Source organism: Meriones unguiculatus, chromosome 10 (assembly GCF_030254825.1).
Source record: "Meriones unguiculatus strain TT.TT164.6M chromosome 10, Bangor_MerUng_6.1, whole genome shotgun sequence".
NCBI lineage: Eukaryota > Metazoa > Chordata > Mammalia > Rodentia > Muridae > Meriones > Meriones unguiculatus.
This window is the reverse complement of record NC_083358.1, coordinates 23,169,462-23,182,149: the sequence shown is the minus strand read 5'-3', so window position 1 is coordinate 23,182,149 and position 12,688 is coordinate 23,169,462. Positions and strand designations below refer to the sequence as shown.

General features: G+C 51.5%; 1 protein-coding gene across 4 annotated transcripts; it reads left to right on the top strand.

Moving 5' to 3' along the window:
- The first annotated feature begins 2,809 nt into the window (after positions 1–2,809).
- Positions 2,810–11,986, top strand: Ca7 (carbonic anhydrase 7). Of its 4 annotated transcripts, none has more exons than XM_021655357.2 (7): positions 2,810–2,963; positions 5,494–5,691; positions 9,566–9,684; positions 10,044–10,139; positions 10,242–10,304; positions 10,800–10,955; positions 11,528–11,986. In XM_021655357.2, exons 1-7 carry the CDS (start codon positions 2,924–2,926, stop codon positions 11,648–11,650), a joined length of 795 nt encoding a protein of 264 aa, XP_021511032.1. In that variant the 5' UTR covers positions 2,810–2,923; the 3' UTR covers positions 11,651–11,986. The 4 variants fall into 4 exon arrangements, with proteins under 4 accessions (XP_021511032.1, XP_060248123.1, XP_060248120.1 ...); XM_060392137.1 differs by lacking the exon at positions 2,810–2,963 and adding an exon at positions 3,312–3,425; XM_060392139.1 differs by lacking the exon at positions 2,810–2,963 and adding an exon at positions 3,482–3,604.
- Positions 11,987–12,688: the final 702 nt, after the last annotated feature.

The window sequence follows — 12,688 nt, the reverse complement described above, 5'->3', positions numbered from 1 at the left end:
ACCGAGTGTATTCTAATCCCCTTAAGCGCAAAGGACTAATTAGTAAAGTGCTCATTCCCACTTGTATCTTCTCCACCCTTCCCATCTCTGGTCACCTCCCTAGAATCTGTACAACACACTCTCTCTCTTGCTTCTCTTAACACCTAGAATATATCTATACAAATGAGAAACAAATGTGAAATCCACTTCCTCCCCTCGCTGTGATTTTAAAGGATGTGAGTGAGAAACCCAACAGCCTGGATCTTCATCTTTGTTCTGTCATTCATTTGCGTATTTTTGACACATCATTCAACCTCTCTAAGCCTTGCTATCCTCATCTGTAAAATGAGGATTACTTCCAGGGTTACTTCTGCAAGTGATACTGGGTGTACATAGAAGTGAAGAATTCCAGTTTTATTCTTTTTTTTTAACATTTATTATTTTATGTGTATGGGTGTTTTGCCTGCATGTATATCAGTGTATCACATGCATGCATGGTGCCTGAGGAAGCCAGAAGAAATTGTCAGATCATTTGGAATTACAGTCTGTTGTGAGCCACCATGTGGGTAAAAGGTATTGAACCTGGGTTCTTTGCAAGAGACATAAGTATTCTTAACTGCTCACTTACTTCTCCTGCCTCCACCTCCAACTTTATTTTTTTTTTTGAGGACTATTTTATTTCACTTCATTTCGTATTATGTGTGTGAGTATTTTGCTTCCAAATACGTGTGTATGTGTGTACACTTGCATGCCTGGTGCCTCTAAGGGTCAAAGGCTGTTGGATCCCTAGAAATGTGAGTTAGAGACAGTTGTGAGCTATCCCATGCAGGCTGGGAACCAAACCCAGGTCCTTTGCAAGCATAAGTGCTCTTAACTGCTGAGCCATCCAGCCACCCAACTTTATTATTTAAGTTAGTATTATAAATACATATAGAAAAGGCCTCAATTGCTGTGAAGAGGAACAGTCAATAGATTCTGTACCATCCAAAGATCCTGAAGGGAAGATTCTCTTTCAAAGATCCTCTTTCAGGGGAAGGGTATCTGGTTCACGCTACGAGACAGGCTCTATATAATTTACCTCCTCTGTAGGCCACTGTCTTGCCAGTCTGTACCTGGTGTGTCTGGCCTGAGGATCTAGAGCTTCAATAATTTTGGAATTGCCAGGTGTGATGTGCACATCTTTAATCCCAGCACTTGGGAGGCAGAGGCAGGTGGATCTCTGAGTTCAAGCCCAGCTTGGTCTACAGGGCCAGTTCCAGGACAGCCGGAGGTACACAGAGAAACCCTGTCCCAAACAAACATACAAAATTGTTGAAATCTCTATGGTTGCTGATCTTGGCAACCAACCCTTTATAGCTTCATATGAGTCTTCTACCCCTACCCTGAGGTCAGAGCTGTACCAAGAGCCCCTTGCTGTTCTTGCAAAACAGGGCAACTTTACAAGATCAGCGAATCATTGAAGTCAGCCCAGCTGACTCGCTATCCATTAACCAAACATCTTTATCTGTGGAACTGGAAGAAGTAATTGAGACAGAGGCAGGCACTTAGGGGAGATGGCACGTCAACCAGGAGCAGAAACTAAAATAGTAGCCCCTGGCCAATGTCTGACCAGCAGAGAGATTCTGCAAATGGTTCCTCAGCACTTCTTGGGCATAGGTGCGACTATGTGTCTGTCCTTCCTTTCCCCATCTGTTTATCTTCCCTAAACTGCCTGCTGAGGCCTAGCCAGAAACAAGCCCTATCCTTGGCACACGGCCACATGCTAAGATGAATCAGATTGGGCCTACTGGAGCCAGTGGGTGGAAGATAGAAGACAAACCAGAAGGAGGGCACAGCAAGGACCAGGGCTGGTGGATGGGAAGGAGCTGGGCCAAGGCAGGTATTACGATACCTTGACTACAAAAGGGAGGGCCTAAGTGCCCAGCAGGTGCACTGATGGTTATGGAGAGGCAAAGCGAGGGGGCACAAATAGCAGACTTTAGAAAGATAAGCAGAAAGTCCCGGGAGGCGGAAAGCTACAGGAGGGAGGCTGGAAGGCAAGACTTCAAACTTGGTTCCATCAGAATGTCTTCGGTGGGTCAAGCTTCCTTCCAGCCCATTGGTTGATGCCACTCCTTCCTACTTCCACTTCAGGGCTCTAACTGTACTTGCGCCAAGGGTTTGAAGATTGCCAATCCTATGCCTACTCCCACATCTACTCCAAGACGCCCAGACCCTCCTATCCACAGGGTCCCCTTGCCCTCATAGCTTCTGAAAGGAGACAAACTGGGAACGAATGCCTCGTGCTCTAGCTAAGTGACCTTGGACAACTCATTCCACCTTTCCCTGCCTCGGTCCCCTGCTCTGTTATGGAGCAGCAGTATTAGCGCTGTGGCTTGTAGAGGTGGCTATACCACAAGAAGGACCCAAAAATTGACCCTGTCGCTCCCCCGCCCCACCCCAGCATCTGGAAAACAGGTCTCAGTTCCGGACACTTGCTGCTGCTCTGTGCAGCATTTGTTTCCACACCAGGGGACTTAGGGACCCAGGTCCTCAATGCTGGCACTGACTGCTCAGGGTCATTCCTGGGGCGGAGGATGCAAAGTGAAGTCCTGCAGTCCTCTCAGCACGGTCTCTCCTGTCCCAGAGTTCGCACACGTGCTGGCAAAAAAGGAACGAGGGTGGTGGGGACCCAGTGCCGATAAGAGATGAGGAATAGGCTTATCTCTTCATGACCTCCTACCTCGACTTGGGACTTCACAGGCCAGCTGGAGGGTGGGGGCAGGGCAGGGCCAGCCTCTCCTGCACTGTTGGGGGGTGGGGGGCGGGTCCCTGGGGAACCGCTCCTCCCGCCCGCCGCCACTTTAAGAGGCTGCTCCACCGCAGCAAGCGGGGCCGGAGTCGCAGACGGAGCGAGCGCACGGAGCAGAGCCGGCGGGTGCTCGGCCGCGGAGACAGCAGCGGCATGACCGGCCACCACTGTTGGGGCTACGGCCAGGACGACGGTAGGCGCAGACCCCTGGTTCTCACCCAGCTGCGACTCGTGCGTCTGAGCAGGTTTTCGGAACCCGCAAGCCCCACTCCAGTACCCACCCTGACCTCTCTCTCGTGCAGTCCCCAGAGCCCAAGCCCAGCCTTGTTTCCTCTGATCCGGGCTCAAAGTCCGTGTTGCGCCCCGGGCCCAACCGGGAACCACTGGCTAGCTGAGCGAGCCCTGCCGCCGCCTCCGCGCAGCGCGGGACTGCAGCACTGGCTCCCACCCGGCCCCGCACTCTCTCTCATCCCGCGTGCGCAGCGCTTGCAGGTGGCTTAGGGCAACGTAGGCGGGAGGGGGGTGGCCGCGTCGCAGCGCCATGCGTGGGTGTCATTGCGGGGAGCGCGCACAGTGGATATGCGGGGACCTCCCAGGAGCTGGGCTCCGCGTGTCCCCACCAGAGAGTTTCCCCGCTGGAGTGTCCGAGCTTGCGGTGCGGGCTGGTACACGAGGAAAGAGGGAGGGCACTTGGGGACACACGCGAACGTCTGGGTGTCTACACCCGGTAGAGCGTTTCAGTGCGTCCCAAGTGAGTGGAGCCACGGGTGCCAGGACGGCTCCTCCATTCTGCCTCAGTTTCCCAGGCATGCATGGAGAGGGTGGAAGAAGCTGGTGAGCCAGACAGCTTTGAGTGTGGGTCTGGGGCAGGTCAGCTCCCTTTGGGTGTGTTTCTTGCCAAGAAGAGACAGGGTGTGGGGCAAGGAAGGGCTTCTCCATTTCCCAGAGAAGGAGCATGATCACCCAAGATCCTGGCGGTCAGGAGGGGAACCCAGGCAAGTGGAGGGTGGAGCAAGTGCTGGAGGGGGTACTCTTCCTACAGTCCCACTTTTTCCAGGGATAGTCACTTTGTGAGAGCGAGTGGACGTCCTGGGCTATTTATTGTCTGTGGGAGGAAGTTGCAATTGACCAAAGGGAATCCCGTAGTTGCTGCAGTTTCTGTCCTCTCTGGGACCCCCAAAGACAAAGGAACATGTTTTGGAAGGGCATCCTCAGATTCGGACATTCTAGACTGGACAGAGACATAAAGGGTAAAAAGAGAGAGAGAGAGACAGAGAGACAGAGAGACAGAGAGACAGAGAGACAGAGAGACAGAGACAGGCAGACATGGAGACAGACAGGCAGACATGGAGAGAGAGGCAGAGAAAAGCCAGGTTGATAAAAGACCATTTCCCCCCTGCATGCACTAGATCAGCTTTTATGTGCCGCCCCCCTGTCCTTCTCCCGCCCCTCGCTGCCGCCCCCATAGACCCAGTGCCCCGTCCCTAACCTTCCTTCTAGTCCTGTCCTCTAGCTCTGCGCCCGACCGTACCTCTCACCCCGCCAGACCTGGGCGGTCCAGCTCGGGAAAGGGGAGGACGGAGGACAGAGGCGCCCAAATGCAGCAGCGCTCACAGGGCTTCAAAAATAACCCAGTAAGGCTGGGCCACCATTCTGAGTCATCCACTGGGGACACAGCTCTGTCGGCACCTGCTGCTGTTTTCTCGGGAAAACTTAAGAAGCCAAAAAAAGGGGGAGAAGCACCAGCCGGCAGTAGCTCTAAAAATAGGCTGCATCTCAGGATGTTCCCCAGGGAGATGCTGAGCCTCCCCGTTGCAGATGGAGCCTCTGGGAGGCAGGTGGTGGGTGCCTGTGGGTGTGCACGCAGGTGTGTGTGTGTGTGTGTGTGTGTGTGTGTGTGTACAGGCATTCTTAGGTGTATGTGTGCATGGGTATGTGTTCTGCTGCGCTCCCTTCGTTGGGATTCCAATAGGAGGTGTTTATGTGTGAGCTTGCATATGTGTGTGTGTCAGATACAATCAGCAGGGATGGGGGGGGCAGTTATTGGGAGAGCTTGGAGCTTTTTGAGTTGCTGACCCCAGATCACGGCATAGTTATGTATATGTGTATACATGTAGGAATATCTATGTGGACCTTTTAGCACAAGTTTGGGGAAGATGGGTAGAGGTAGTCTATACACGTGCTATGAGTTTATACTGGTGCATGTGACATGATGGGTGCACATACGTGCATGTGTGAGCATGCATGACGGACCCTTGGTTTCTCATCTATGACTTGATCATCATGCTGGTTTTTACCTTATAAAGTTGTGGTTGTGAGGAGAAAACACGTCACCTCCCCAAAGCCAGGTTGATGCAAGTTTTTATTATTCCAAATGCCAAGTTTGCACTAAGTTCCTCGGGGTACAGGAAGAGGCTAAATTCCTCATAGGGTCAGGCTTCAGATACTCAAGGGCCTCCCTGAGTATTTGCTGGGAGTTTGGGTGGATTTACTGTCAGGAACCACCTCTGAGCCTATGGCTGTGTTATGGTCCCTGCCCTATAGTGCTTCTCTGGGCTCCGATCAGCGCCAGGCAAGGGAACGAGAGAGCTTTAGAGGCTGTTTCTCAGACAAGGTAAGGGAGTGTGAATCAAGAAGTGACAGGACAGAGCTAGGATTAGGATTCAGGGGTGTGTCCCCCAAAGCTTGGCTGGCCTGAGTCCTTGACCCTTCTCTACCTCTAGGCCCTTCAAATTGGCACAAGCTGTATCCCATTGCCCAGGGAGATCGCCAGTCACCCATCAATATCATATCTAGTCAGGCTGTATACTCACCCAGCCTGCAGCCATTAGAGCTTTTCTACGAGGCCTGCACATCCCTGAGCATCAGCAACAACGGCCACTCTGTCCAGGTGGACTTCAATGACAGTGATGACAGAACTGGTAAGTGACCTCTGGCACCAGTCCCTCCGGGCCCTCACCCTGGGTAGGGCAGTCTTAGGAGGGACAGCTTGCTGTGGTAGGGAAGTGAAGTTCTACGAACTCTCACCAGCTGCAGTAAAGCCTGGAGCGCGGCCTCAGTCTCTCAATGCATAAAATGGAGCTAAGATCTAGTCTCTAGAGTCTTAGAGTGGGCAGTGAAGAAGTATTTAAATGATGTTTGTAGTCCTACATAAAACAGATAAAACTCAAGAAATGCCAACTCCCTTCCCTTTCCCTGAGAGCCTCACATCAGGCTTGTTTTCACTCCTCCCCTCTCACTGACCTGCCTGTGGCCTAGGGCCAAGCCCTCTTCTCTCTGATCAGGCCAGGCCCCCAAGGGAAGAGGAGGGGAATGAAGTGTTCTGTGTGCCCAAGTACATGCTAGAATTCATGCAGCCTCAGCTGGGTAGTGGTGGTGGTGGTGCTTGCCTTTAAGCCCAGCCCTCAGGAGGCAGAGGCAGGCAGATCTCTAAGTTGGAAGTTAGCCAGGTTTGTTTCAGCCAGAAACAGAGTGAGTTTCAGCCAGAAACCCTTTCTCAAACAAAACAAGCAAATAAACAAAAGGAATTCTGTCAGTCTCTCATTTAGTCTTCCCAAGAACTTATTACCTACTGTGGCTGAGGCTCAGTGGTAGAGCCCTTATCCAGCATGCACATAGCCCTGGGGCTGAGGCTGGGGATACAGCTCAGTGTATGGTAGTTGCTAAAAATGCACATGGCCTTGGTTTTGAAGTCCAGTATCTCATAAAACCTAGGTTTGGTGGTACACACCTGTAATCCCAGAACTCTGGAAGTGGAGGCAGGAGGCATAGAAGTCCAAGGTCAGCCTTGGCTACATAGTGAGTTTGAGGGCAGCCTGTGTTAGTGACCCTGTCTGAAAGAAGAACCCTCCCCCGATCAGATGGGTTATGAACACGTGGGCTCAGTAAACCTCTATTCTTGCTGCAGAGGGGAGAAAGCCTAGCAGATCTCCAGGAGCAAAAGACAAAGCACCGCTTCATACTGACTCTAAAAAAAGTCTTCATACAGAGCCCCAGACACGGACAAGGTGTCTAGATAACAGTTTATGAAGAAGCAGTTTGCGGACTGGAACATGCCTGCTCCAACTTTATAGATCTCTCCAACTCCTTCATGGCCTTGAAGGTCCTCACGATCATGGACCAGAGAAAGGCCTGCAGGAAACTGAGTGCTTTCCAAGGCCTCTTTGCCTTAGGATCAGAGTCCAGGTTTCCAAGATAAATTTCCCAGGCAAATTCTTTAGTGAAGGCACGTTCTTATCACAGGGTCTGTGAGAGAGTGGAGTGAGAAGATAGCCTGTTAGGGTTTAAGGAAGTATGATTTTTTTTTTTACTCTTCCCCACCCCCTACTCAGTGAAAGCACTCAAGAGAACTTAGCTGTCAAACAGAAAATCAAGAGAAAAGAAAGGCTTTCATAAGGAGAGTGACGCTAGTTGCTTAGCTCAGAGTTCCCTGGCAGGACAATAAAAAAAGGAAAAAAGGCTCAGCCATAGTTTTCGCAGAAGTAAGCTTAGCAGAGCCTTAGAAAAAAGAGACTACATAGTACCTAGTTTTGAATTCTAAAAAAAGTCTTTTGTCTAGAGCCTTGGGAAGGCAACTCTAGATGACCCTGGATGACAGTTTATGGAGGAGCAGTTTTTATGCTGTCCCTTCAAAGGTTCAACTCAGATATGCCTTTTTGTCTTAGGACGAGAGTCCAGGTTTCCAAGGTGAATTCCTAGGCAGAGGTTTTAGGGAATAGTCTTTAGTGATTTGGATAACTGCTCTGAGGATTCCCACTAGAGGCCATGCTGGGGCTCCACTATCTTGTCAGGCCTGAGCTAGGGCACCAGTGGAAACAGGAAGACAGATGGGGCTCTGCTACCACCTCTTGTAGGTTATTCTGCAGGTCACGTGGGCTGATAGCCACAGAGCATCAAATACTTAGAGGGTTCACAGTGAACAGCAGGGCATCTGTAATCATATAAAGCAGCTGTTCTCAACCTGTGGGCATCGGCCCCTTTATTGTGGATTGAACAACAGGGTTGCCTAAGACAGTCAGAAAACACAGATATTTACATTATATCTCAAAACAGCAACATTACAGGTATGAAGTGCCAACGAAAATCATTTTATGGTTGGGGGCCATCATGATATGAGGAATTATATTAAAGGATTGCAGCACAAGGAAAGCTGAGAACCACTGATATAAAGTGAGAAGGGGGACGCCCCTCTGGCAGCATGCTGTAGGGTTCTAGGAGAGGTGAGCTCAGACAGGAGGAACCCTGCAGATGGATCCGGACGTCTCCTGACTACAGAAAAGGCTAGCGTTCTGTGCAGAGCCACCAAATCCAGACCCCAATTAGCTTCGTCTACCTGTACTATGGCCCAGGATAGCCTGCTTCTGACATAAGGCGGAGATGGGCCTCTGGATTTTGTCCTGGTCACCCATCATGAAGGGGCCTGGTGGAATGCTAAGCTATGAGCTGTCACCTGATCCAGGAGCTTACATTCAGGCCTAGCTAGGGCCTCTCCACCAACAGATCGCTTTCAACTGGAAATTCTATCAGTCCCAAGAGGCCTTATGTGTAGCCCTAGATCACCAGCTATCAAGGTGAGAAAGTTACAAAATCAGCCTGGCTGGGGCTCTCCAAAGAGGCTGTTTGTACAGGGCAATGCCCTAGGAGGCCCTGAGACTGTTTGTGCCGGTAGGTACTCTCAGGAATTGGCCTCCTGTTTTAAGGCAGTGCCATGTTCTGGTGAGGCTCCAGGCTGTAGGAAAGCAATGCAGCCTGGGTTGGTAGTTAGGTGGTTGGGTCACAGAAGCGAAGCTATGGGTTTGTACTGTAGCTCGGCAGGCACCTTGTTACGTGATCTTGCTCTAGTTTCCTCCTTTATGAAATAGGTCCAGCCAGGCATGGTGACATACTCTTTTAATCAGGCAGAGGCAGGCAGATCTCTGTGAGTTCAAGGCCAGCCTTGTCTACATAATGCATTACAGGCCAGCCTGAGCTACCTGGAGAGACCCTATCTCAAAAAATAAACTAAAATAAAATAAAATGTAATAAAAACAAGATAAAATTGGTCTAAAAATAAATTCTGTCCCTCCTGAGCTACTAAGATAACTAGAAAAATAATTGTTCTAACTCAGCCTTGGGTCATGGCTCCAGAAATGGGATGCCTATTGTTAGTGGGAACAAAGAGTCTGAGAGGCGGGAGCCCAGCTTCTGTAGGAAATCTGGCTGGAGTTGGGAGGAGGGTCCAGTGCAGAGCCCTGCTCTATCAGAAAAGGCTCCTTAGATATGCAGAAGGCTGTCACACTTTCTGCCTTGACTCAGACTGGGGGTCAGATCGTAGGGGCTGTTAGGACCAGCCCATGTCCTATACAGCAAAATTTCCACATGAAAAATACAGTCCCTAGCCAGGCTTTGCAGTATAGGCCTGTAACCTTAGCTACTCTGGAGGCTGATGCAAGAGGATAAGTTTCAAGTGAGCCTAGCAACTTATCAAGACCCTACCTCAAAACAAAAGAGTCCAAAAGGGTCAGAGATAAAGCTCAGTGCTAGAGTGCTTGCCTAGAATATTTGAGGCCCTAAGGTCAATCCCTGAGGTGGTCAAATAGATAAATCATGGAGCCCATCAATAAATATGTAACTCACTAACAAAGTGTTTGTCTAACATGCATAAAGCCCTGGTTTTGATCCCCAACATCACACACACACACACACACACATGCTCACACATACAGTCTGTACCTGGACTGCCTGAGTCCTGGCACTGCCACTCACCAAGCTGAATGCTCTCCCATATGGATGGCTACACCCCACTTCTACCCACAGTGGTGACTGGGGGTCCCCTGGAAGGGCCCTATCGTCTCAAGCAGCTCCACTTCCATTGGGGCAAGAAGCGTGATGTAGGCTCGGAGCACACGGTGGATGGCAAGTCTTTCCCCAGCGAGGTGAGGTCTTTTTCGCTGCATCCTTCTGCTGCCTGGGGAAGGAGGGTGTATGGGACAGTGGGGCTGGGGGCTCAAGGGTGCTTGGAGCAGGGGCTCTGGAGAACATGTTGGGGAGCACCCAGGGCCTTTGGGATAGGCCTCCCTCCCCGTCTGCCTGCTGTCCACACTGTGCATCCTGGAAGGAACCAGAGAGGAATAGGTGTTATCTGTGGTTCTCCGGGGACTCCCTAGGATCCTGGCATTAGGGGGCTTGCAGCCTCACCCCTTACATGGGGAGCAGGGAGAGACTGATTCCATGCCCCTGCTGCTCCTGGAGGCACTCAGCCCCGGCCTAGCCTGGCTTGTTCTTGCCTCTCCAGCTACACCTGGTTCACTGGAATGCCAAGAAGTACAGCACTTTTGGGGAGGCGGCTGCAGCCCCTGATGGCCTGGCTGTGGTTGGTGTCTTCCTGGAGGTGGGTGGTGGATCCCCGGGGCTGGGAAGAGTCTGGGAGGCTCATGCGCCCTTAGTTTGGGAATGAAGGGATCGGGAGCTCAGACTGTCTTCTTCCGGACAGACAGGGGATGAGCACCCGAGCATGAACCGCCTGACTGATGCACTCTACATGGTTCGATTTAAGGTGAGACCAGGGGTTGCTGTTCCTATCCGGAGCAGCCAGCTGGGGAGAGAGGATGGCTGAGACTGGCTCATGGAGTTGGACCACTTTTGCATTCTGGTAGCACCCCTAGCTAAGACCCTGGGTGAGGGTTGGTTCCTCGAGCCATGCACCTGGCCTCCTTCATTAGGACCCCCTACGTGCTTAGCATACAAGCTGGTAGTAGCTGATCCTATGGATGGTGGTCCGCTACATCGTCCCAGTGAGGGCATCCAAAGGCAAGGGCATGACCATGATGATGACCACAGAGCCCCTGCAGCCACAGCTTTTACATGTAAGCAAATGAGAGGGCCTCACCCTGGCTGGGAGGTGGCACCTGGGGTCCCAGATATTTACCCACAATTTGCATCATCCTGTCAAGAAGAGGCCCAAATCCTGTTGACAGTACCAAGCAAGGAAGCTTCTGGGCTGATCTTTGTAGGAGCTCTGTGCTAAGAACTGGGTTTCCATCCTGCCCAGGACACCAAGGCCCAGTTTAGCTGCTTCAACCCCAAGTGCCTGCTGCCCACCAGCCGGCATTACTGGACCTATCCTGGTTCCCTGACCACACCCCCGCTCAGCGAGAGTGTCACTTGGATTGTGCTCCGGGAGCCCATCAGAATCTCTGAGAGGCAGGTGAGTCCTCCCAGAAGCATTCAGAATTCAGCCCTGGCAGGATGACTTCTAACCAGCAAGATGTGGCCTGGGCCCTCCCATCTGGCTCCCATCTTTGCCTACTCAACCATAGGCTCTTTGATTAATGTCAGCTTGGCTGCTAGTCCTGAGGACTCAACCATGGCAGAAAGGTAATAGTGATCCTGGGATCACTCTTACTGTGTTGCAGTCAGAGAGTTGCAATTGCCTAAATGCCTCAGCTAGACAAGATTGGAATAGGCCTTCTAGTTCCACATCCAGGGGCCTATTAGGAAGCAAATAACTATGGTTGACTCTTTTTTTTTTTATTACTTTATTTTTTTTTATCAGTTACATTTTATTAACTCTGTATCCCAGCCGTGTCCCAATCCCTCATTCCCTCCCAGTCCCTCCCTCCCTCCCTCATCTCCACCGTGGTTGACTCTTAAAGAAAAAAAGGGTAGAGAGAGTGGAGCCTCACGGGAGAAGCAGAAGGGCAGAAAACTTCCTGAGCAGCCTCTGGGATCACAGAGAATGGCACTCATCCCTGCCCTGACCATCATTTTTGTCTTAAGATGGAGAAATTTCGGAGCCTGCATTTCACCTCAGAGGATGATGAGAGGATCCATATGGTGAACAACTTCCGGCCACCACAGCCCCTGAAGGGCCGAGTGGTCAAAGCATCCTTCCAGGCCTGAACTTCCCATCTACCCAGCCAGCCACTGGGGCACCATCTTCCCAAGGGCTTCCATGTCAGCGGACACCAAACCATCTGAGGCTCGCTCCCGGGGGTGTGCTACAGGCCCTCCTTCAGCTGGCTTGCTCCTTGGCCACATTGGAGGGGTTTTGACAGAACCCTTGAGTTGGGGGTACCCTCCTGCTTCCCTGGGGGCTGAAAGAACAGGAACTGAACAGAGTCCACGTTCCTGGGCTGCCTCTGTTCCCGGAGACCCAAAGGCCCCTGAGAATTTCCTCTTGTCTTCCCTGCTGCTATGTCAGCAGCCCCAGCTGAAGCTCACACTGTGATGGCCGAGACACAGCTCCCGGGGTAGGCAGCTGTCTCTGCCATAAAGACTCAAGCAATAATTAGAGGTGGGCAGAGCTGCCCACTCTGCATTACCTCTTCTGCAGGCCTCTGCCATACATGCACCTCACTGCCAGGCCATTAAATTAGCACCCAGATGCTGGAAGCAATGTGGTCTCCTCCAGCCATCTGCTGCCACGGGCAGGCCCTGGCTATAGCTTATATACTGTCTCCCTTTGTTCCTACCCTGCCACCAAAGCCACCTACATAACAACCCATTCATGTACTATCAAATAAATTCATTTATTCATGGAACAAATTCCACCTGAGTACCTATGCTCTGTCCGGTAATGTTCTGGGCTCTGGGGAGCCGCTGATAGTGGGTCAAAGCGGGATGGCACTGGGCAGAAGCTGTGGGAACAGAAGGAAGGAGAGGCTCTCTCTTTCGGTGAAATGCAATACTAGCCAGTGTTCCGAGTCAGGAAGGAGTTTGAGGTGGAGGAGAAAGCAGGTGTGAGCTGCTCTCCCATTTCTCCCAGTCCATTATACCTTGCCCTTTTCACAGTCTGCTGCTGGCCTGGTTCCCTCACTGGGGTCACAGTGTTCACTAAGACTCTACTCCCCAATGTGAGCAGCCTAACATGACTGCAGGGCTGACCCACAGGTCAAGGGTTTGCAGGGAGAGCCCAGACTACTGAGGAGCTATTGGCAG

Excerpts from the sequence above, each read along its gene's own strand:
- Ca7 (XM_060392137.1), top strand. The coding sequence starts at position 3,350 with ATGCGGGGACCTCCCAGGAGCTGGGCTCCGCGTGTCCCCACCAGAGAG. Across the intron at positions 3,426-5,493 it reads CTGGAGTGTCCGAGCTTGCG|GCCCTTCAAATTGGCACAAG; the intron begins GTGCGGGCTGGT and ends CTCTACCTCTAG. Across the intron at positions 10,956-11,527 it reads TCAGAATCTCTGAGAGGCAG|ATGGAGAAATTTCGGAGCCT; the intron begins GTGAGTCCTCCC and ends TTTTGTCTTAAG.